Below are 23756 nucleotides of genomic sequence, written 5' to 3'. Positions count from 1 at the left end.
TTTTAGTAATAGAAGTCCATTTTAGTGATTACTGGGAGCCACGCAGCCAGATCCAAGGCCAGGTGAGGGTAGGGAGAGGAGGGGAAGGCAATGAAGAAATGAAGAAGTGGCTTTTAGTTTTGATCTCCTTTTGTAGCAAGTGTCCAGCCACTGGCCAGCAAGGTCATCAGCAGATGTTTGCCCTGGAGCCGACTAGGAGATGTTGTGTGATAAATGGCTTCCCATATCTGAGGAGTAACCAAGGGGCAAAGAGAGATAACCCTGAGGGTGGAAAAGAGCTCTGTTTGTTACCACTTCAGGAAGGGTGACTTTGGGTTTGTATCATTAATACACACCCTGTTCAACAGTGGAGCGGGCTACTTTTGGAAGTGATGAGTCTCCCATCACTTGGGGCATGTAAACAGAAGTGGCTTTTCTATTTGCCAGGGATGCTGAGAAAAGAATATTCCAGTGAGAGAGGTTGGCCTGGATGATTTCTGCAAGCTTTCAGACCTGGGAGTTTTCCAATGGTCGAGCAAAGCCTTCTGCCCCAAACTATCTTCCGCAGGAGGCTTTTGATCTGAACAGCCCCAATCACATTTGAATCTGCAGTCTGGCTTCTCTATGCCTGGGTGTTTTCTTTTCACAGAAGGTGGCAGGGGGTGGATTAGGGGTGGAGGAGTGGATTTTTCTAGTTGCATCAGCTCTGGTGTGACCTCTGACATTTACCTTTCTTTGTTCCCAGATAAACCAAACACACACAAACTAATTTTTCTGGCTTCATAAAACAACCAGAGCAGCCAGGTAGGTCAGGAGAAAACTGGAGCTTCGGCAAAGTAGACAGGTGGTGGGGGTAGGGGAAAGGCCCTTAGGAGCACTCCACCTTGGCAGGCTCCCCAGAACGGACTCTGGGTCCAGGAGGCCCTGCCTGGACACCCCGAGGAAGAGAGCCCTCCCGACTCTTGTAACTAACTGATCAGGAGGCAAACCAGCTTTTGAGCACCTGTTGGGTACTCAGCTCTGTTGTGGCCAGTGGTAATTAAGTGCTTCCCGTGGGTCAGATCATGTGTGCTGAGTTTCACTGACATGTATTTCCCTTTTCCTTTGGAGGAAACTGAAATTTGCCCATAGTCATACAGCTAGTGCATGCTCCAAAGCCAGCGTCCTTCCTGCCCTTCCTGTCTTGTTGGTGGACCTGCTCCATCCTAAGGATGTGGTCAAGGTTGGGACTAGGTGTAAAGCAGTCAGCACAGGGGCAAGCACACCAGGGCTAAGGGGGAGAGAAGCAAGCCACCCAAATCAGGAAGCAGCTGGCCTTGCAAACGTCCTGCGTGGGCTGGCAGCTTGCTGGGTGACTGCACAAATCTCTGGGAATCTGAGTCTATTTCCCTATATACGTAACACTCGGCTACAGAAGGGGCTCTCTGGGACCTGACCATCTAAAACCCCACCTACTTTTCTAAACTTCCTTCCCATTCTAGTGGGCACCTCCTCCACCACCACTCCACAGATCATCAGCCCTTTCTGGATTCCTGAAATATCCCTAGTTCTGTCCTGTCTCCTGGCCTTTGCACATACTGCCTCTCTTCCCAATTGGTCCTGCCCTCACACTTCACATGTCTTGCACCTTCTCCTGTGTTCAGGCCTCCCTCAAGGGATTCTCAGGCACTTTGCCTTGTCATCATCTGACCCAGCCCCCAGTTTCCTTCCATCATAGAACTTACCCAAGTTATAATCCGTTATTCATGTTTTGTCTCTTCCATTAGGAAACAGTGAGGGCAGGGACCTGTGTTGTTCCCTACTGTACCCGCAGTACACAGACAAGTTCAGCAAGCGCCCGGTGAGTGTACCAGAGAATGAATGAACAAAGAAGTGGAGGAGGTGTCTCTGACCGAGCCAAAGAATAGGGAGGCCGCAGGGGCGGGGGCCCAGGGTCCCGAGGAGTAGCCTCTGCTGGAGGCTACAGAGTGTGCTCGTCCTGTACCGCCTCTGGGCGAAAGCAAATTTCAGAAGGGGGCAGGGGACCCCGAGCCTGGGCCAAAGTCCAAGTCCGCAGGGGGCTGCGCAGGAAGCTACTTATACCTAGGACCCGCAGCCGCCGCCTCCGAGCCCCACCGCCAGCCAAGGACAGGGAAGCCAGGTCAGTTGCGGGCCGGGTGCGGGAGCGGGGACCGAAGGGTCTAGGCGACAGCCGCCTCGGAACTGGCAGTCACTGCGGCGCACGACCCTGGGACGTATAGCTCTGGGCTCCGCGAGATGCCGTCGCGAGCTCCAGGAAAGTGGCGCTTCGCGAGGACAGGAGACTACATTTCCCAGAAGGCCGGGAGGAGTTGGGGGTCACAGGCAAAGCGCCCCGGGCGGCAGAGCTTCCCGGCACGACAGGGCGGCTTCGGGCGGGGGGCGGGGGGTGAGTTGGCGGCGGCCGCGAGGCCCCGGCGTAGGCTCTCTAGAGGCGGCCCGGCTGAGAGCATCTGGCGGCCCGGGAGCGGAGCCTATGAGCAGCTCGGTGGCGGGGCCGGACTGCTGCGGAGGCTTCGGCAATGTTGACTTTAGACAGGTACTGATCGGGCCGCGCGGCTGGGGAGGCGGGGAGAGGGATCCCGCTGCCAGGTGGGTCTTCCGGGCTCTGCCGCCGCAGCCAACGCCCAGTGGGCGGGGCCACCCGTTACCAGGCAGCGGGGGCGGGGCGCGGTGGGGGCGGGACTGCGCGCTCGGGGGCGGGGCGCTGGCGTGTGCGCGCGTGCGCGCGTGCGCGCGTGCGAGAGGGATCGTGGATGTCACAGAACGAGTTCCTGAGATTTTGTGTGTGGGGGGCGGGGTGTGTGTGTGTGTGTGTGTGTGTGTGTGTGTGTGTGTGTGTGCGCGCGCGCGCGCGCCTCTGGGATTGTGTGGTCAGTTGCCCCAAGAGTGTGTGCCCTGAGTGTGAGTGTGTGGGACTGGGACTGGGCGTGGAAGCGTGTGAGGGAGGCCACGCAGGTGTATTTGGGAGTGTGCGTGGTGGCAGCATGTGGCTGTGTGGGACATGGGAGGCCCCTGCCGCAGTTGCATCCCCCCTTCCCCGGGCTGGAGGCCAGCTCTGCAGCGAGCGGAGTTAAGAGAAGGGTTTGCACCCTGGCATCTCCACCCCCTGGCGCTGAGCCGGCTGCAGAGCGTCGCCTCCTTCCCGGGTGGATGGGTGGAAAGAGTTTACAGCCTTTCAGTGTTGTGCTAGGATGGGGTGGGATGGGCCCTGCTGGCTGGAGACCCAGCTGCCCGAGTCAGCCCCTTTGCAAAGTTATAGGCCAGAGAGTTTGTGTTTTCTTGCTGTCTCTCCCCAGACTCCCCCTTCTAATGGCTGTTCCTCTCCAGGGTGTTCCCTCCTGTCAGAGCAGCTTCCTTTCCACCTTCCCACCTTTCCACCTGTTTCACTTGTCAGCCATTCTCTAAGGAGCCCGGGAGATGTGCCTCTGCCCCAAGCGGCCTTTCTTTAATCTAGAGCATCTTCCCCCCTTTATTCATTCACTGATACAGCCAGTCTTTGAGAACTTTGAGAGGCAATAAGCCCAGAAGCATAGAACCTTCTCTGATGGGGGTAAAACTGGTCAATGTTTTAGAGAGTAGCTGGTGGAGAGGTGGGATTGAAATCCCTATATCTGTGAGGGGTTGACCTGCAATCTGAGACCCGAGTGATAAGCCAGCGGGGCCAGATGCCGTGGGTGGAGGGACAGCAGGGCAAAGGCCTTGAAGGGGGGGAGTATTTGTTCATCCAACAAAGAGCAGGCTAGCATCTGACCCTGAGAGAGTGTAGGATGACTTCAAGTGGATAGGTGGCCTCATGAGGATGATGTTATCCCATGGAATCCTTATGCTCTTTTTTTTTTTAATGTTTATTTATTTTTGAGAGAGAGAGAGAGAGAGACAGAGCGTGAGTGGGGGAGGGCAGAGAGAGAGAGGGAGACACAGAATCGGAAGCAAGCTCCAGGCTCTGAGCTGTCAGGACAGAGCCGGACGTGGAACTCAAAGTCGTGAACTGCGAGATCATGACCTGAGCCACAGTCGGACGCTCAACCAAGTGAGCCACCCAGGTGCCCCCTTACGCTCATAAACCGTAAATGGCCATCCAGGGATCTCTGGGCCACATGGTCCGTGGTGGGACTGCGATTCTTGTGTTCTGCCTTAGCAAGCGTTAGGAGTTTGGAATGCCAGAGGGACCCGGCTTAGGGGGCGGATGCTTCCTGGATGAATGACTCCGGGTGGAAGGGTGGGTCACCGTTGACCTGAGGTGGGACGTCTTTGAGCCAGAGGCCACCACGGGAGGGGGCAGCGGGCCCAGCACAGGCCCAGTGGAATGCTAGGGTGCTGCCGGCTAATCTGAGCAAGGCCTGTGTTCTAGACCTGGCTGCAGGGGTGAGAATCAGCCACGGGGAGGGGATGATTAACTGGGTGTGTGTGGGAAGGGCTTTTCCGCTCTCTCCCTTCCAGAGCTTGGTGGGGCTGTGCGGTCGGAGAGAACGGGGAGTGTTTCCAGGGACAGGTCAGGGTGACCCTAGCTGACTAAAATTCAGTTTTTTCCACTGCTGTTGATACAGATAAGCTTCCTGTTACCGAAGGATTTTTTTCTTAAACACGACAACAACACAACATTACTATGTATTTGTCTTGTGGTAGTTCTCCTCCTTCAATCAAAATCTCTCTGTTTTTTTTAATGTTTATTTTTTATTTATTTTGAGGTGGGGAGGGGCAGAGTGAGAGGGAGAGAGGGAATCCCAAGCAAGCTCCACACTCAGCAGGGAGCCCGATGCGAGGCTCAATCCCATGACCCTGGGATCGTTACCTGAGCCGAAATCAAGAGTTGGATGCTCAACCAACTGAGACGCTCAGGCGCCCCCCAAAATCTCTGGTTTTAATCAGTCCCTGGCCCAAGTGAGCACCAAGGTTTCTCTTCACTCCATGGACATCTGTGCTAGCCCAGCACCATCCGATAGAAATAAAATATGTCCCGTTTATCATTTAAGCTTGTCTAAGGGGCACTTGGGTGGCTCAGTTGGTTAAACGTCCGACTTCAGCTCAGGTCATGATTTCGAAGTTCATGGGTTCGAGCCCTCCCATTGGTCTCCGTGCTGACAGCTCGGAGCCTGGAGCCTGCTTCAGATTCTGTGACTCCCTCTCTGCCCTTCCCCTGCTCAGCTCTCTGTCTCTCTCTCTCAAAAATAAAATAAACGTTAAAAAAAAAAAAACAAACTTGTAGCCACATTTTAAAAAGTAAAAAGAGGGGCGCCTGGGTGGCTCAGTCGGCTAAGTGTCCGACTTCAGCTCAGGTCACGATCTCGCGGTCCGTGAGTTTGAGCCCCGTGTCGGGCTCTGGGCTGATGGCTCAGAGCCTGGAGCCTGCTTCCGATTCTGTGTCTCCCTCTCTCTCTGCCCCTCCCCTGCTTATGCTTTGTCTCTCTCTCTCTCTCAAAAATAAATAAACATTGGGGCGCCTGGGTGGCTGTCGGCTGAGCGGCCGACTTCGGCTCAGGTCACGATCTCGCGGTCCGTGAGTTCGAGCCCCGCGTCGGGCTCTGGGCTGATGGCTCAGAGCCTGGAGCCTGCTTCCGATTCTGTGTCTCCCTCTCTCTCTGCCCCTCTCCCGTTCATGCTCTGTCTCTCTCTGTCCCCCAAAAAAATAAACGTTAAAAAAAAAATTAAAAAAAATAAAAATAAAAAAAAAAGAAATCAGTGACGTTACTTTTGACAGAACATTTTATTTAGCCTAATACCTGAAAAATATTATTTCGTCATGTGGCACACTGCAGGTTCTCAATAGCCACCTGTGGCGGGTGGCTGCCGTATTCGACGGAACAGGGCAGCCCTTGGGTACGACGCTCTTAACCAGCTAGTTTTTGTGCCTGTTCCAGCTGGTACGGAATGTTGGTTTTGTTTTTAAGTTCAAAAAGTCCCTCGTTGGGATGAGGAGTTGACCTGCTGTGACCTCACCGATCAAGGTTGTTCTTGGCCCTCCCTACCCTCCCTGCCATGGGATGCCAGAGCCCTGCTCCCCAGCCTGCCAGTTTGCTGTTCACAGGCAGGGACGCCTCCAGGACTCAGCAGATGGCTCCAGTGGGGCCTAGGGGTCCCGGCTTCTTGGAGAACCCAGTGTGGCAGGGCACAGTCACATGGGAGCCTCTCATGCCCTTTTCCTTTTTTTTTAAAAAAAATTTTTTGTTTTTAACGTTTATTTATTTTTTGAGACAGAGAGAGACAGAGCATGAACAGGGGAGGGGCAGAGAGAGAGGGAGACACAGAATCTGAAACAGGCTCCAGGCTCTGAGCTGTCAGCACAGAGCCCGACGCGGGGCTCGAACTCACGGACCGTGAGATCATGACCTGAGCCGAAGTCGGACGCTTAACCGACCGAGCCACCCAGGCGCCCCTCTCATGCCCTTTTCCATACGGACTCACCTGCTCTTGTGAGCAGATGGATGGTGTCAGGTGTCAAGAGACGCGCTTCAGTTTCTGGATCTGTAAAATGGGGGCAACAGTTGTATGGTCCTCATTTGTGATACAGGAGCCCGAGTAAACCATTGGAGACAAAATCCCTGTGGCAGGTATGGGATGTCTTGACTGCCTTTCGGGGAAGATGCTTGCCTGCAAAGAAATTGTTTTTAAAGAATCTTTTGATGGTGGGGCACCCGGGTGCCTCAGTCATTTGAGCCTCTGACTCTTGTTGATTTCAGACCTGACCCAGGGTCGTGGGATCAAGCCCCGTGCTGGGCTCTGCACTGAGCGTGGGGCCTGCTTAAGATATTCTCTCTCTCTCTCTCTCTCTCTCTTTCTCTCTCTCAGCACCTGGGTGACTGAGTCCGTTAAGCATCTGACTCTTGGTCTTGGCTCAAGTCATGGTCTCTCAGTTCGTGAGTTCGAGCCCCACATCGTGCTTGCTGCTGTTAGCGTGGAGCTTGCTTGGGATTCTGTCTCTCCCTCTCTCTCTCTCTGCCCCTTCCTCACTCATGTATGCACTCTCAAAAATAAATATTTAAAAAATTAAAAAAAAAAGATTCTCCCTGTCAAATGAAATTTTTAAAAATCTTTTGATGCTATTACTTTATTTAAATAAATATCAGTCCATTTTATTGGATGACTTATTTTGTGAAGTTCCCGAGGACATACTTTTTATCTTCAGTATTTTGGATCAGTCAAGACAGGAGGGTTGGGGCTTTTTTCTGCCCCCATTGTAACCTTGGAGAAGTCATTTAAACTCACAGAACCTCAGTTTCTTCTGCTTCTGTTGAAATGATCATGCAGCTCTTCCTTATTTGGCTGCTAATGTGGGAATCACATTGATGCTTTGGTTGTTGAACCAGCCCTGCATTCCGGGGGTGACTCAGGATCCTGATGTGTTAATCCTTTGTATATGTTGCTAGATTTGCTTTGCTTTGTTTTATTGTTGAGGATTTTGGTGGCTGTATTCATGAGGAGTATGGTTTGTTGTTTTCTTGTTGTGCCTTTGTGTGGTTTTAGTATTAAGGTAATGCTGGCCTCTTAGTGTGAGTTGTGAAATCATCCCTCCTATACTGATTTCTGGGGGAAATTGTGTGGTTTTGGTGTTATCTCTTCCTTAAATGTTAGTAGAATTCATCCAATGAAACCATCAGGGCCTAGAGCTTTCTTTTTTGGAAGGTTTTTAAATGTGAATTTATTTTCTTTAGTAGATATAGGGCTATATCTTGAATGAACTTTGTTGGCTTATGTCTTTCCAAGATTGGACCATTTCATCTGAGTTGTTGACTTATGGGCATAAGCTCCTTTATTACCCCTCTAATGTTTGTGAGGTCAGTAGGGGAGGCCCCTCTTGTATTCTCGGTGTTGGTAATTTGTGCCTTCCTTTTCCCTTGGTCAATGTAGCTAGAGACATTTTTTCCCAAAATACATGTTTTGGGTTTGAATTTTTTTTTTTCCTCTGTGTATTTCTGTTTTCAGTTTGATTGATTTTTGCTTTTATTTTTTCCTTTTGCTTGCTTTGAGTTTAATTTCCTTCTCTTTCTCTATTATGTTAAGAGTGAAGCCTATGTTACTGTTTTGAGCCTTTTCTTTTTCATCAAGATAACACTTATCTCTTAGCCCTCTGACCCGCAATTTCTGATACTGCATTTTCATTTTCGTTCAGTTCAAAATATGTTAAAATTTCCCTTCATACTTCCCCTTTGACCCATGGATCATTTGGAAGTGTGTTCTTTAGCAAATATCTGTCTGTTATTGATTTCTAGTTTAATTCTGTCATGGTTCAGGAGCATTCTTTTATGCTTTCTGATTCTTTTATTTATTAAAAACTTTTTTAAGTTTACTTATTTATTTAGAGAGAGAGAGAGAGAGCACAAGTGGGGGAGGAACAGAGAGAGGGAGAGAGAGAGAATCCCAAGCAGGCTCCACGCTGTCAGCACAGAGTCTAAACCACGAGATCATGACCTGAGCTGAGATCAAGAGTCAGACGCTTAATGACCGAGCCACCCGGGTGCCCCCTGATTCTTGGACATTTAAGATTTGTTTTACAGCCCGATTTGGTCTGTCTTGGTGAACGTTCCCATGCGCCTGGGAAGAATGTGTTTTGCTGTTATCGTGGGACGTTCTATGAACGTCAGCTAGGCCAAGGGGTTGACAGTATTGTTCAGGCTGTCCTCGTCGCTACTGATTTTCGCTCCTGCTGCTCCTACCTGCTCCCTCCTGCTTCCTAGCTGCTCCCTCAGTTCTGAGAGAGGTCTCCAACTGTCACTGTGGATTTGTCTGTTTCTTCTTTCAGTTCCGTCGGTTTTTTCTTCATGTGTCGGCCTCAGTTTTTAATCTGCAAGATGGGCATGTCTCACAGTGTTGTCGTGTGGACTGAATAACACAGTAATAATAACTAACATCGATCCGACTGTGCCAGGTGCCAGACACGGTACTAACTGCTTTCTTCGCATTATCTCATTTAATTCTCCTGACAGTCCTATGAAGGAGGCACCGCTACCTCAAAGCTTATGGAGGGCAGGATACCTGGGTGGCTCAGTCAGTTTAGCACCAGACTCTTGATTTTCTCCTCAGGTCATGACCTCACGATTTGTGAGGTCGAGTCCCGAGTGAGGCTCTGTGCTAACAGTGTGGAGCCTGTTTGGGATTCTCTCCCCCATCTCTCTGCCCCTTCCCCCACTTATTCACGCTCTCTCTCTCAAAAATAAATACATAAACATTAAAAAAAAACAAAGTTTACCAGGGCTCGTGGGGGGTGGCTCAGTCAGTTGAGCGTCTGACTCTTGATTTCTGTTCAGGTTACCATCTCATGGGTTCGTGGGATTGAGCCCCCACATCAGGCTCTGCCCTAGAGTGCAGAGCCTGCTTTCGCTGTCACTCTTTCTCTGCCCCTCCCTTTCTCTCTCTCTAAAAAAATAAATAAATAAACACACAAAAAAATAAAACAAACAAACAAACAAAGCTTACTGAGGGCACTTGACTTGCCCAAGCTTATGAAGGGTTTGTGGAGCCCGACCAGGCTGGGATGCACCGTGTCTTAGGACTGTGCTCTCTGTCCTGCCTCATTAAAGCCACGGCTGGATGCCCGGTAACTTCCCAGTGAAGGTCAGCTGGCTTATTGTCATGATTACTCTTAATATATGACACTTATTTAAATAAATGTACTCAGCAGCATCGGCCTAGTGGGGTGTGTCCTGGGCCCTTGAGGGTGAACGGAAGAAAAGGGGTCTGCAGCTCACGATCACGTTGCGGAATTGAGAGGGCACCCAAGGTGAGGTGAGGGCCTTGAGAAGCATGGGACCCGTGGATGCCACTCCCAGGCCCGGGGCTCACTGATGAGGGTGCACGTGAGCCGCCAGAGCGGTTTTGCACTTGGCCCGGGACACACGAGTTGAGTGAAGCATGAATGAACATCTTCCCCCTTCCTGAAAGGAGTTGCGGATTTGGGGGAATTAGAGCAGCTGCTGGCCATTTCTTTTTGTTGTGGGATTTAGGAGCGCTTCAAATGCCAGCTGGGGGCTACCTTTCTTGGATCCGTGTCCCCTCTCTACCTTTTCCTCAGGATGACTGTATTCCCGGAGGGCCTTTCCAGAAGAGGCGAGATGTCTGCCAGCAAAACAGAGGGAGGGGACAGAAGAGCCTCAGCCTTAGAAGCACCCTCTGCAGCTCGTACTCTGATACTCGTTCTCTCCTCTGCCCAGAATGTGACCTTGGGGGCGAGGGGCAGTCTTGTCACCCCTACGTCATCAGAGAGAAACCCTGGGCTGAGACTGGTCACGGAAGGCCTGCCCAAGTGGTCCTTCCTGGAGGGTGGGGGTACCCTGACCCCAGCCCAGATTGTGAGCTGCCCGGAGACCTTCTTCTGAGCCAGATGCACCCCCCACTCCGCCCCCGCCCCATGCAGAGGAGCTAAAACGAAGTTGGGAGCCTGCCTGAGTATAAAACTTCTTTCAGGAAAAAGACTCCAGCACATTCATTCTTGTGTCAGACACAGGGCTCTAACCAAAAGCTGCCCAGTAAATGTTGCCTGAATCGACCGAGAACGCCAGGGGCCCGCGGGGTCCCCCGGGACAGGCAGCCCCCACCCTCACCCCGCTCCTCCTGCCCTTTGCTGTCTGTGGTGTGTGGATCCCACTTGCGATCGATGTGACTTTGACTCTCTGGGCCTCTACTGTTTGTTTGGATGTCACAATGTGACCCTGGGTGCTGTTGACCTGCGGCGAATCCTTCCCTGAAGTGTCCTCAGAGCCTGTAGGCAGTACGGTGAAATTGCCATGAGCCGCTTCCTTGCCGACTCGTAGCGTTTCGGGAGCTGAGCCCATTCGTCCGTGACCTGAGTGGAATTCTTCCGCGGTTGGGTAGGTAGCGCCTCTCCTCTGTTCAAACACAGAGGTCCGCAGTCTGTGACCTTGGAGCCGAGTTCCATTCTTAGAATCAGCCAGTAGAGAAAGCCAGGATTTTTGCTGCTTTAACAAGATTGGGGCAGGGACGGGAGGGGTGCGGGACCCTCCCCTTAGTCAAGGCTACCCACTTGTGTGCAGGGGTGACCGAGGGACCAGGGACCCAGGACGCTCCTGATCTGCTCAAGTGTGACCCGGGGTGTTTTGTTCTTTTCTGCTGATCCAGTTTTAGGAGGGAGGTCCGCCCTTTCAGGTGAGTTTTGGGAAGTGACGACAATCAGGAAAGGACCTTCAGGTCTCTGGAGTGGGAAGCCAGAAGGGCCTCCCCTCTGCTGCCCGGAATACCCCTGTGGACCATTAGTCATTCTCCCCTGCTGAGCAGGCCCTTCTCCAGGCAACGCAGATCCCCCACTCTCAAGGTGACCGAGGTGACTGGATGCTTCCTTCCCAGCAAGACAGTTTGACCCCAGGGCACGGAGACCTGGGTGGGAGCCGAGGTTTCGGTTTTAACCCGTTCAGCCCTAATTGGGGGATCCTGCTTGATGTTACCTGCTGCCAGCTTCGGCAGGTGTTAGCTGGTTAACCTTTCAGTACCTCAGTTTCCCTTCTCTGCTTCAGCTCCCACAAAGGGTGAAAGAAAGAAGCATATTTCTCCTGCTCCTCTGCTGTGTCTCTTTGGGAGCGTTCAAGACTTTTGTCCTTGCCCCAGCAAGCAGTGGCTGCAGCCCTTCTGAGTCCCAACAGAAAGCCCCAGTTTCTGTCAGGAATCCGGAAGGGCTGATCTGGCCAAGGCCTGGCTCTGCTCTCCTCCTGTGATCTGGGAGCTTCTCTGAGCCTTTGGCTTTCTTATCTGCAAAGTGGGCATTACGATAGTGCTTGCCGGGATGAGGTATGTGAACTTTAAATAAATGCTTTTTGATTGTGGTACCTGGCATCGTGAAGGTTCTTGAAGGAGGTCTTGGTCCTCGGACCGCCGCCCAGAGTAGGGCCTCCCTAGTAGATGCTCAGAAAGACATGGAGTTGAATCCTTAAAAATATCTGCCGCATTTCCAGAGGACGTTGTTTTCCCCCAAGGGCCTGGTGGGGAAATAGGGGACACAGTTCCCAGTTCCCAGGCCGAGGCTCTTGCTCACTTTCCTCCCTGGGGAGGTGTAATTTACACGCAGTGAAATGCCCAGACCTTAGTGCCCAGTTGGAAGGTCTGACACGCAAGCTCCTGACTGGCTGTCCAGGCTCCAGTTGAGATGGGGAATATTTCCATCACCCCAGAAAGTTCCCTGTGCTCCTCCCAGTCAGTGCCCCACCTTGCTTCCCAGGCGGTCACAGTCCAGGTGGCTGCGCCTTCTTAGGCCTGCACTGAACCACCGGTCCGGCTCTCTCCTGCTCAGTGTCCCCAGGCCTGGGTTTCCAGCCGTGACGCCCTGGCCATCGTCTGCACCCTCTCTCCAGCTACCTGGGACTCTGCTCTGTACCTCACGCTTTACCCTCTTTCCTCTGGCTTGGTCACGCTGGCACAGGGTCAGCCTGTGGGACGGGAGGCGCCACGCTGAGGGCATGCCAGGTTTGCCTGGGACTTTGGGATTTCTTGTCCTCAGCCAGCCACTAGCTCGCGGCAAAAAGTGATGAGGAGCTGGGAATCCCAAGGCAGCGCAGGCTGTGTGGGCATGGAACGGGGCCCTGAGAATCACACCCGCAGATAACGCAGTTTGCCTATCCTTGAAATGAGGATGCTGATGATGGCGGGGGAGAGGGCTGGAGGGAGGGCTGTGGGAGAGGGTATTTTACTTCTCGGTACTTCGTGAGAATAGACCACTGCCAGCTGCAGACCCTGACTGTTGTTCTTTTTCATTGTCATGAGCAAACGCTGCCTTAACTGTGCTGGAGGGCAGGCGAACAGGAGCAGAGGGTTCTGGCTTAGAAGAATAGTGGCCCTAAAAGGGAGTCTGGCTAACAATAAAATCCTTGTCTGTCCCGTTGCCGTATGAATTCCCGTGGGAAGTGTCTGCTCTTGTGAAAGCTAGCAAGGGTGAAAAGTACATTTCACGTGTCAGGTGTGCTGGCCCTAAGCTCCGCTGTTTGATGATTCAGAGGGCAAGCCTGGGTCTTAGAGGACCTTTTGTGGGCAGCCGTGGGGGGATGGATCGTGAGGACGGCTGCCTTATAGAGTTGATAAATGGGGTGAGTAGTATCTGGAGGGGACGATGGGTAGTGGAATTCAGGGAAGGGGGGGTCAGGGCTTCAGAACTCCTAGTAATCCCTGGTGCTCCTCTCTACACACACCTCCCACCCAGCTGTACACCCTACGGACGGGCAGGCCCCACCCGGGGAGACTGACCTGTCTTGAAGAGATCCCATCCCTGGGGTTTCTGAGAACCTGAGAAAGCCCTACCCCGCCCCTGGTCTGGCCAAACCACCTCCCGCCAATGCCTGTGAACACTGCTTGATTTCCCAGTGTAAAAGATGCCGTAAAAATATTTCCGAAGCGCGGCGTCTGGGCGGCTGGTGAATCTGCGGCCTCAGAAGCAGAGGGATCCGCCGGCCGCCTGCCGGCTGTCCACCGGCAGAATCTCCACGGTGGCCATTTGGGCAATTTCCTGCCTTCAGTTTGAGACCAGGAGGGAGGGGATCGGAGTCCCAGGAGCACAGGCAGCTGAGCTGGAGGGCCCCTTAGGGATGTACCTTTAGCCCCTGCGTTTTGCTCGTGATGAAATGAGAGCCACTCGTGGAAGATACGGAGAGGGAGGAAAAAAATGGCCCTTAGCCTGGAGGAACGATTATGCTATAGGGACAGATGACCAAATCCTCATAACAGGGTGGACACTAAGGGCACAAAAGAGAGGGCCATGGGTGAAGTTAGAGGAGAGGCTCCCACTGGGTCTTGAGGGATGAGTAGGAGTTTGCCTAGAGGTGTCAGAGGCGTGGAGAGTATTTCAGACATGTGCAGACCCATGGTAAAAGGGTCTGGAGCAAGGTGTTGGTGTGAGTGATGGGGTGGGGCAGGAAGGGTGGCAGGTGAGATGGACGCAGGGGAGTTCATCGCCTGTCAGTGAGCGCTGGGATGGGTGAGCCCAGGGCAGGGGAGGAGGCCTGGGGATCAGAGCATGGCAGGAGGTGAGGCATGGGAAGCTGGCTGGGGCTCGAGTGCCCCAGCCTGAGGGCAGTGGGATCAGTGGGGTCAACGGACATATCGGAGTCATGGACGAGAGGGGAGAAGGGTCAATGACGGGCAAGTTGTGGCCGGGTGTTGAGGGTTGAGATGGGGACCGGGGAGGAGGGGCAGTGAGGCAGGTGCTGCTCCGTAAGTGGCTGAGCAGGCCCAGAGCAGCACTCTGGTGGCTTCCCAGACCAGCTCTCCTTCCATCCCCCCCGCAACCCCACCCTCAGCCCCATCACAGACTCTCAATGGGCGGGTCCTTCCAGGCCCGGGTGCTTGATGAATGTTTCTTTTCACACAGAAGACAAGAACTCCCTTTGGTTCAGTCCCAGGTTCTAGAGGCTTTGGGGCTGAGGTGTGCGTGTCTCTCTCTAGGGTGGGCAGCCTGTTTTGAGGCCTGTTCTGGCTGTTTTGTCCTTCATGAGTGGCTCCGCCTCTCCTGGCGTGTGCTCCAGGGCAACTTGGAATTTCTGTCATGGCCCGAGGCTTCATGAGGGGCCCGCCCTGAGAGCTTGGTACTGGCGCAGGGGGACCTCTGACCTGGGAGCAGACGGAGGAGGAAGCTGGAAGGCAGGCCAAGGGGTTTCCGGCCTCGTGGGTGTTGGCAGCGCCCGGGGTGCCCAGAGGCTGTGGTCGCTGTGAGGCCAGGGTCTGTTTGAATGTCACCCTTCCCCGTTCGCTGAGTGGGTCCTCCTGCGTCATTTGTTTATTAATAATGGGCTGGTGTGCCCGTGTGGCCACTTTGCCCCTCAGTCACCTTATCCACGTGTTTACTTAGTGGTGCCTTTGTGGCTTTGCTGGTTCATTCATTGGGTTCATTCATTCTTAGCTTTGCCCTTGGCCTCGTAGAGGTGAAGGTTTGCCCTTGCCTGGGAAGGATGTGCCGGGCCGCGTCCTCCATGCTCAGTGACTTTCCAGAATCTTCCCACGCCACACTCTTGGGCACTGTCTAGATGGCAGGCTGAGTTAGGCCGGGAGAAGGGGGCTCAGTGAAGCAAGAGTTGGAGTAGAGGGGGCTGCTTGTCCTCCAGGGCTGGGTGACCTGTGGGGCCGACCAGGTCAGGATCATTGCCTACTCAATCCCCAAGAAAGGTAGAGACGGAGATACTCCTTGAAAGGATACTATTAGGATCCCCAAACGAAGCAAAACAGAACAGAAAATACCATCAAAGCCAACATTATGAGGGGCGCCTGGGTGGCTCAGTCGGTTAAGCAGCCGACTTCGGCTCAGGTCATGATCTCGCGGTCCGTGAGTTCAAGTCCCGCGTCGGGCTCTGTGCTGACAGCTCAGAGCCTGGAGCCTGTTTCAGATTCTGTGTCTCCCTCTCTCTGACCCTCCCCTGTTCATGCTCTGTCTCTCCCTGTCTCAAAAATAAATAAATAAAACGTTAAAAAAAATTAAAAAAAAAGCCAACATTATGACAACGCTGTCACTCTGATGGACTTAGACTTATTTTACAATTTAGGCTTATTTTTACTTTGATTTGACGTGGAGAGTCACCATATTTTCAGTGCATTGGCCCTCAAGTCCTTTCTAAAAGCAGAAAGAAAAAGTCCAGAGAATAATGTAGGGATACAGCAAATACCACTCGAAATCGGAAGTGTCCTACTATCTTTTTTTTTTTGATATTTATTTATTTTTGAGACAATGCAAGAGACAGAGTGCAAGCAGCAGAGGGGCAGACACAGGGAGACACAGAATCTGAAGTGGGCTCCAGGCTCCGATCTGTCAGCCCAGAGCCTGACGTGGGGCTCAAACTCATGCACCATGAGATCATGACTTGAGCCGAAGTCAGACGCTTCACCGACTGAGCCACTCAGGCGCCCCTATCTTTTTTTTTTAAGTTTTTATTTATTTATTTTGAGACAGAGAGAGAGAGAGAGAGAGCGTGCACCACCCCCCCCCCCCAAGACACACATGAGTGGGGGCGGGGCAGAGAGAGAAAGGGAGAGAATCCCAAGCAGGCTCCACACTGTCAGTGAAGAGTCTGATGCGGGGCTTGAACTCACAAACTGTGAGATCGTGACCAAAGTTGAAATCAAGAGTTGGGCTCTCTACTGACTGAGCCACCCAGGCCCCCCCTACCTTTTTTTTGAAGAAAGAAATCAGTGTTCCAAGTGTTCAGCTCTTCTATTTTCTTGTCCCCAGAGGCAGGATGTCGCAATTCTGCCCGTGGGGGGATGCACTGGGGCCGTGCCTGGAGACGTTTTTGGTTGTCGCAACTGGGGAGAGCTACCAGCACCCGGTGGGTGAAGGCCAGGGGTGCGATTTGAACACCCTAGGGTGCAGGGACGGCCTCGCCACAGAAAGTGATCCTGCCCCAAGTGTCCACAGTGGAGGGCAGGAGACCCCGCCACGGATGTGGCAAATAGTGTGAATGTGTTAGCATGTTGCATGCCAGTCTTTTTTTTAAAACACACGCACAGAAAGAACATTTAGCACCATGTGGTTTGTGTTATTTTCTAAACGTGTATATATGCTGTGGGAAATCTACAGCTCTCTTTATTCATTTGACTTTTTTTTTTTTTTTTGACATTTGTTTAAGGGATCTCTCCACCCAACATGGGGCTCAAACTCACGACCCCCAGATCAAGAGTCGATGCTCCCACTGACTGAGCCAGCCAGGTGCCCCTCATCTGACATGCTTTTCTTTAATGTTTATTTTTGAGGGAAAGAGAGAGAAAGACAGGGTGTGAGCAGGGGTGAGCAGAGAGAGAGGGAGGCACAGAATGCGAAGCAGGCTCCAGGCTCTGAGCTGTGAGCACAGAGTCCCATGCGGGGCTTGAACTCACGAACAGCGAAATCAGGACCTGAGCTGAAGTTGGACGCTTCACCGGCTGAGCCCCCCAGGCACCCCAGCACATGTTTTGAAGAATATCACAAGTCAGGGCGCCTGGGGGGCTCAGTCGGTGAAGCGTCCAGCCCTTGATCTCAGCTCGGCTCTTGATCTCAGGGTGGTGAGTTCAAGCCCTGCGTTGGGGTCCATGCTGGGTGTGAAGCCTACTTAAAAAAATATATATGTCACCAGTTGACACAAACGGCTAGTTTGTTTAAATTCTGTAGTTTCGCTCCGTTAGGAATGGGCCACCTTCCATTTATCCTTCTTCCACAGGTGGACAGCTAAGTGGTCATGCTTTTCATGACAGGCGTGCCAGATGGAAACATCTTTGCACATGCGCTTTGCACACTCATGGGCGTATCTCTGGGACAGGTGCTCGGGAGTGAGATCGCAGGCAGTAGGAACACAGCTTTCAGTTCACAACTTCCTCAGCGCTCAAGACTATCTGTCGTCAGGTTTGGCGGGAGGAGGCTCATTAATGTTGCTTCAGTTTGCATTTACCTGATTGCCAGCCCCTCGGCTTTGCTCCAAAGCCCTCTGCACGGTCCCAGTCACAGCACCTGGTGACCCAGACATTGGTCCTGGCGGGGTCACTCCCCCTGCAGGGTGCTGGCTGCTCATCCTCTCTCAGAGCCACCGATTTCCGGGCACGGTGCCCGGCCACCCTTCGACAGGGCACCACACGGCTGATTGGCTTTCGCCTTTTATCTTCCGTTTTATGATTACACAGTAGTAACCTTCGCTGGACTTGCCTGTGCCCGCGCCTCCCGGCGTGTTCCCGGAGGGTAACTTTGTTTCCGAGTTCCGGAGGCTTGTCACTCCTTGTCCCGCAGGTGGGGGCCGGCGGGGACTGGGCAGGTCTCCTGCTGACGCTGGCTGTGTCCCTGCAGGCAGACCTCTGCGTTATGACCCGGCTGCTGGGCTACGTGGACCCCTCGGATCCCTGCTTTGTGGCTGCCATTCTCACCATCACTTTCAACCCGCTCTTCTGGAATGTGGTAAGTACCCTGCGCCCATATTATCTGGGCCAGCTGCACGGACGGACAGATGGATGGCTCTTCCCTCCCCACGTCTGTCTCTGCCAGCGTGGAATCGTCCTTTCTGTTTCCCCATCAGTCTCAGAGCCCGGGTGGGGGATGCGGACCAGGGAAGCCCCTCATTTTGGGGATCCCACAGCATCCTGACAGCGACAGCCCTGGGCTGCTGTGGGCTGGGCCAGTGGGGCTGTCCTGTGATGCGGCTGCCCAGCTGTGCCCGACGATCTCAGCCTTCTCCTCGGTGAAGTAGACGGCCTCGGCTTGGGGGCTGCCTTCCTCCTCTGCCATGCTTCGCAGGGAAGCAGCTTTCTTGGGAATCCTCGCCCCCTCGGATGTGCTCCAGAAACATGATTATTTGTCCTGAATGAGGCTTCCTGCAAAAGGGTTCGCACATCGCTGGACTTTGTGTGCTGGGTGGCAGTGAAAACAGGAGACAGAGCAGCACCCAGTTCTTCTGTGGGCCCAGGGGACGCCCAGGGGACGCTTGGAGCACGGAGAGCCGGGTGGGACCAGGCTGTGTGGGAAGGGGGCCCCGAACCCTCTGAGGAAGGTGTGGGAATGCAGGACAGTCTCTCCTGCTGTAGTTTTTCTCTGAGATGCCTCCTCCCCTGCCAGGATGTGGGGGAAGCTCGTGGGGTTTCTGGAAGCATGGAAAGGGGCGGCAGCGGTGCCCCCTGAGGCTCCTGCCCTGTGCCTGATCTCAGGTTTGCTGATGCAGAGCCACGGACATCGTGTGATCACCCTTGAGGGTAGCCTGAAGAATAAGGCCAAGCTCAGCGTTAGCAACACGCTGTTCCAGACTGTTTTCATTTCAGGTGACCACTTGGTCCCAGGGGCAGAACAGGACATGTTTTTCATCTGGTTTATGAGTTAGGTCTTTTCTCTATCTGGGGAGGTCGGAGGTGGGTGGGAGCGGGGGGTGGGGTGGGGGCGGGGCTGCTCATCTCAAGGAGGCCGCATTCGGAATGTTCTGTCCCTTCTCTGGCCGCCCTGAACACGCTGGGCCCACCCTGAGGTGGTTGGTGGCGGCCCCCGGCTGAAGGCGACCTGAGGGGCGGGATGAGCTCTGAGGGCTTGCTTTGCCTAAAACCATTCCTCGGGCCTTCGGGGACCCCCGCCACACCCCACATGGGACCGCCTCCCTGTTCATTTCTGCTCTCCGTTCCTTCTCTGCCACTCACCGTCCCCACCCCCCAGCTTTCCTCCGGCAGCACAAGACAATGAAGGGTAAAAAGGGTATGTGGCAGGCTGAAAAATGGCCCCCGAAAGATGTCCACACCGCAATCTTTGGAACCTGTAAAGGTTTACCTTGGATGGCAGAAAAGGGGAGCTCTGCAGGTGTTAAGGATGTCTGGATGGGGAGATTGCCGTGGATTGTCGGGGTGGCCTGAAATGTAGTCACATGTGTCCTTATAAGGGTGGGGGGCAGAGGGAGATGTGAACACACTGGCTTTGGAGACTGAGGTGATACGGCCACCAGCCAAGGAAGGCGGGGCCACTGGTGGGGAAGGCGGGGCCACCAGAAGCTGGCACAGGCCAGGACTGGATTCTCACCTAGAGCCTCTGGGAGAGTGGGGCCCTGCTGGCTCCTTAATTTGGCCTAGAGATACAGATTTTGGACTTGTGGCCCACGGAGCTGTGAGAACGTGAATTCCTGTTGTTCTAAAGCACCTGGTTTGTGGTGATTGGTTACAGCAGCCGCAGGAAACTGGTGCAGGATATGAGACAGGTTGTTGGTCCCTGCGAGAAGAACCTGCAGTCGGCTAGGAGTGTGCGGTGCTCTCCCCTGTTCACCGTCCTCCCCCGGAAGGCCTGGCTTTGACCGCCAGTCCCACTGGCCTCCCCGTGCTGGGGGCTCGGCTCGCCGGCCTGCTGGGTGCGCAGTGGGTCCCCGGGACACTTTTTCATGCACAAGCCCCTTCCATTATTTCCCGCTGGGCCTTCCAACAGTGTGGTTTTGCAAGTTCATTTTGAAGTCACTTGGTGGCCCACAGCCAGGTTGAGGTGCTTGAGATTTGCGAGGCAGGCAGCCCGTGTCTGTGCGCTCGTCATAAGGCTTGTTTCTTTTGTCGTAGCGTTTGATTTGCCTTGTTTCTGCAGAAGTTGTACGCTGGCACAGTGTGTGGTCATTAGCGGGAGGGAGAGCTTTTCGGTCGGTTCAGAATGGGAGAAGTTATGGAAACATATTGTGGTTTAGCGGGCTGCCGCTGGCTGGGCAGTGGGAACGGGACCGGGAGGCTGGAAGAACTGGTCTGAGTGGGACCCCAGCTCTGTGACACCCTGGGGACGAGAATCCCAGCAGTAAGGGAGGTCGCACCTGTGAAAGCCTTTGATGAGCATTGATTCAGTCCTCCCTCCCCGTGCTTGGCCATTGTGCTGAGTGCGGTTCACGCAGGATTTCAGCTGATTGTCACAGCAAAGGCTGTTATTATCCCCTTGGGAGACCAGCCTCCAAGAGGTCCACTCATCTCTTACTTACTGATGGCCCACTGCATGCCAGGCGTGGGCGGCACACTGCCCTGGTTCTAAAGGAACTGACGTTCCAGGAGGCAGACACCGTGTGGGTAAAAACACGCACTGCATACAGCAGGATGGGGCTGGGGGGGGGCGATGAGGCAAGGAAAGGGGGAAGCTGGTCAGGGCAGGGGTGACCTTTAAGCAGAAACCTGCCCTCGTGTGGGAGGGAGCCCTCGGGTATCTGGAGAAGAGGAAGCAAGTGCAAAAGTCCTGGGTGGTTTCAAGGCTGGAATCCGACAGAGAGAGCGTGGAGGGCGGCAGGTCAGGGAGGGGGCTGGCCTAACAGAGCAGGCCTTGTAGGCCGTGGGCAGCATGTGCGATGGTTTCTGAGTGGGGAGCCGTGGAATGAATGGCCTGATCTGACTCCGGTTTTCTAGGCTGGCGTGGGCTGGTAAGCGCAGATGAGGGGTGAGGGTGGGCCGAGGGCGGGGCTGGAGGCTGTCACAGCGCTTGCGACCCAATGGTGGCCTGGACCAGGGTGGCACCAGCGGGAGTGGGAGAAGTGGTCAGAGTCTGGGCATGATTTGAGAGCAGGAAGAGTCAACGGGATTTACCCTGGTTTGGTGGGGAAGTGCAAGAGAGTTCTAGCTGGGACCTAAGAAATAGGTATTTGGTCTTCAATCTGGCTCACGGCTCCCCGAACCCTTGAAATTTCCTAGGTGCTGAGTGTCATCAAGGTGTCTTGTGTGATGTTAATGAGGTGACTTATTAATGACTTATTAATGAGGTGACCCCCCCACACCATCCTAAGGACTGGGGAAGGGTGCAACCTTGCCAGAGGAACCAACCACCTGACCTCCGGGGAGGGGGGAGGAGCTGGAGGTCAGTTCAGTAGCCAATGGCTACCAAATAATGTAATCAGTTGCCTCTGTAATGCAGCCTCCATTAGAACCCGAAACGATGGGTTCCAAGAGCTTCTGGGTTGGTGAGCATGAAGATGTGGAGAGAGTGGCATGAGAGAGCGTGGGCACTCTGCACCCCTTCCCCGTCCGCGCCCCCCCCCATTCATCTTTTCCTCTGGGTGACAATTTGTACCCTTTAGTATCCTTTGTAGTATACTGGTCATCAAGCAAATAAAATGGTTTCCTGAGGTCTGTGAGTTGGGCAGATAGTGTCAGACTTGCGTTGAATTGTAGGACCCCCCTCCCCCCCTCGCCCGGCAGCTAGCGTCAGAGAATTGGTTGGATGTGTGGGTACAGACTTGTAGAGGGCATGGCCACGTGGGACAACCTAGGGGCAGAGGGCCGTGGGGAAGAGACCTCTGTTCTGCCCGTGCCTGGGAGATTCTCGGTGGGGACGCAGGCCTTGAGGGTCTGGAATTCAGGGCAGTGGAATGGCTGGGGTTGGTGATGATGTCTGGAGTCACAGGGGGTGGCCGCCCAGGCCGATCCTGGCCTTGGCTCCGGGCCTTCCGATTCTTCCATGGCCCACTGTCTGCCTCCCCGGGGCCATAGCTCCTTGAAGAAGCTACGCCATTGGCTGGAGGGGCCTGCCCACTTGTCAGTGTCGCGGGTAGATGCGTAGGCACATCCTCCCCACCGGCACTGGCCCCGGGCCCATCTCTCTCTTCTTCCCGCCCCCTTCTCTCCCCGCAAAGGACTCTTGCTTCTGCCCTCTCCTTGTTGAAGCTTTGGGGAAACCAACACTATTGACCTTCACCGTTTCTTGAAACCCTGTGCCTCACACTGCTTTTCTGGCTCGCTCGGCTGTTCCTTGTGAACAGCTTTTCCTCTGCCTGTCATTCATTCATTCATTCATTCATTCACTCATTCCACAAACGTTCATAGCACACAACAGTGCGCCAGGCACTGCGCGAGCCTGCAGGACCCAGGGAATAAAGCTGCCCGGTCTCCATTGTTACAGGTCACAAATAGGTTTGTAATTAAAATGGTGAAAAGGTCAGGTGCTGCAGAGGGACTAATTGGGGCTTTTCCCAATTAGTCATCTCAGGGCACCGGGACCTGTGGCTCCACCTGGGCATGTCCAGGCCCAAAAGAGAGCTTGCTGTTTGAACTCTGGCCAAGAACCTCCCTGTGTGCTCCCCTACCAGGGGCCCAGGGCAGAGATCCAGGGGCCGGCCTTCACTCCTCACTGTCACCCACCCGCCAGGACCTGTCCTCAGCCGTCCACTTGCTCGCCCGGTCAGCACTGTGGCCTTCCAGCCAGGTTCCCCGGCACCCCCTGTGCCTTTCCAGCCTTCCACGCCGCACGCTCCCTCCTTTGTGAACGAACACAGGCCAGGGCCCAGGGCCAAACCACCCAGTGCCCCAGCTCTCAGTTGCTTAAAGGTGCCCCACACCTTGCAGCAGAAGGTGTGAGCCCGTTCCCCGGCCCCTGGAGCCCCTCTGCTGGGCATCCTGTTGTCTGCACACTCAGTCATCCTGGTCCCTGCCCTTCCCTGGTGATTCAGCCTCTTGCCGGGGGCTTCTTGCGTACCCCGTGCCACCTCTTCCAGGCAGTCGTCCCTGCTTCTCACAAACCCCCTCCCCAGCCCACCCTCCGGGTCAAGGTTGCCAACACTGGCACTGTTGACATTCTGGGCCATCCTCTTCTCTGTGGGATGTTTAACACTGTCGCCTGCCTCTACCCACTAGGTGTCCTGACAGCCTCAAATGTCTCCAGATGTTGCCAGGGTCCCTGAGGGGCACGGTTGCCCTGGTTGGTCTGAGTGAGGCAGCCCTTTGTGTCCCCTGCATGTGTCCTGTGTTCCCTCTGGTGTCACTGCTTCCCCTGGGCCTTCCCCTTGGCTTGAGTGTTCCAAGAGAGCCGGAGCAGCCCCCGCCTTGCTCCCCTGTCCCCCCAACCCTGGCCTGTGCCCGGCACCGTGTGCCATGAGGAAGGGCAGAGTTTCTGCTTCACCTCTCCGTGTGTGCGCCCAGCGCTGCCTGCACAGACCTGCAGCCAGCGTTTACTGGGTTCTCAGCAGCTGGCCTCTTCCCCAGTTTTCTGCCCTGGCATCGGAGGAGGGGGCGTCTCCATCTGTGACATTTGCATCTGCGTACTGAGACTCTGCAAAGGAGGGGATCTGGGGTGGTGGGGGGAGTGAAACACAGTGGGCCCAGCTATTCACGGCATCTCAGTAGAGATAAGATAGACGAAGCCTTGCGCAGTTCCAGCTCTGGGAACTCCCTCCAGAGTCAGAACGCAGGAGCCAGCGGCAGGTGATGATGAGGTAGCCTTGAGCCCTCTCGCTGTTTACAAAAGAAAATGGTTTGCAGGCTTTGGTGTCTTAACTATTATCGAAGGCAGATTGCTTTGTTACAGACGTCAAAGCTGATTGAGCCTATCAGCATGTGTGGACCCGTGCTAAACTCTCGCCCTTGGGAGAGCTACAGGGGCGTTACTATTGATCCGGCTGGGACGG

The 23756-nt window shown here is 54.2% G+C and overlaps 1 protein-coding gene across 4 annotated transcripts in view; it reads left to right on the top strand.

The window, feature by feature from the left end:
* Positions 1–2365: 2365 nt before the first annotated feature.
* Positions 2366–23756, top strand: part of PEMT (phosphatidylethanolamine N-methyltransferase) — an 82889-nt gene continuing 61498 nt past the window's right edge. Inside the window, exons 1-3 of one of the 4 annotated variants that reach the window (XM_053892428.1) lie at positions 10676–10802; positions 10986–11097; positions 17729–17836. In XM_053892428.1, the coding sequence (XP_053748403.1) occupies positions 17744–17836 (93 nt within the window). In that variant the 5' untranslated portion in view covers positions 10676–10802; positions 10986–11097; positions 17729–17743. Of the gene's footprint in view, positions 2537–10672; positions 10803–10985; positions 11098–12943; positions 13023–17728; positions 17837–23756 lie in introns of those variants that run through there. The other 3 variants (XM_053892429.1, XM_019413262.2, XM_053892427.1) reach the window with 3 other exon arrangements.

The sequence above is a fragment of the Panthera pardus genome, unplaced genomic scaffold (assembly GCF_024362965.1).
Source record: "Panthera pardus isolate Hobbes unplaced genomic scaffold, ASM2436296v1 HiC_scaffold_3, whole genome shotgun sequence".
NCBI lineage: Eukaryota > Metazoa > Chordata > Mammalia > Carnivora > Felidae > Panthera > Panthera pardus.
The sequence above is the reverse complement of the archived record's forward strand: the minus strand, read 5'-3'. Positions and strand labels throughout refer to the sequence as shown.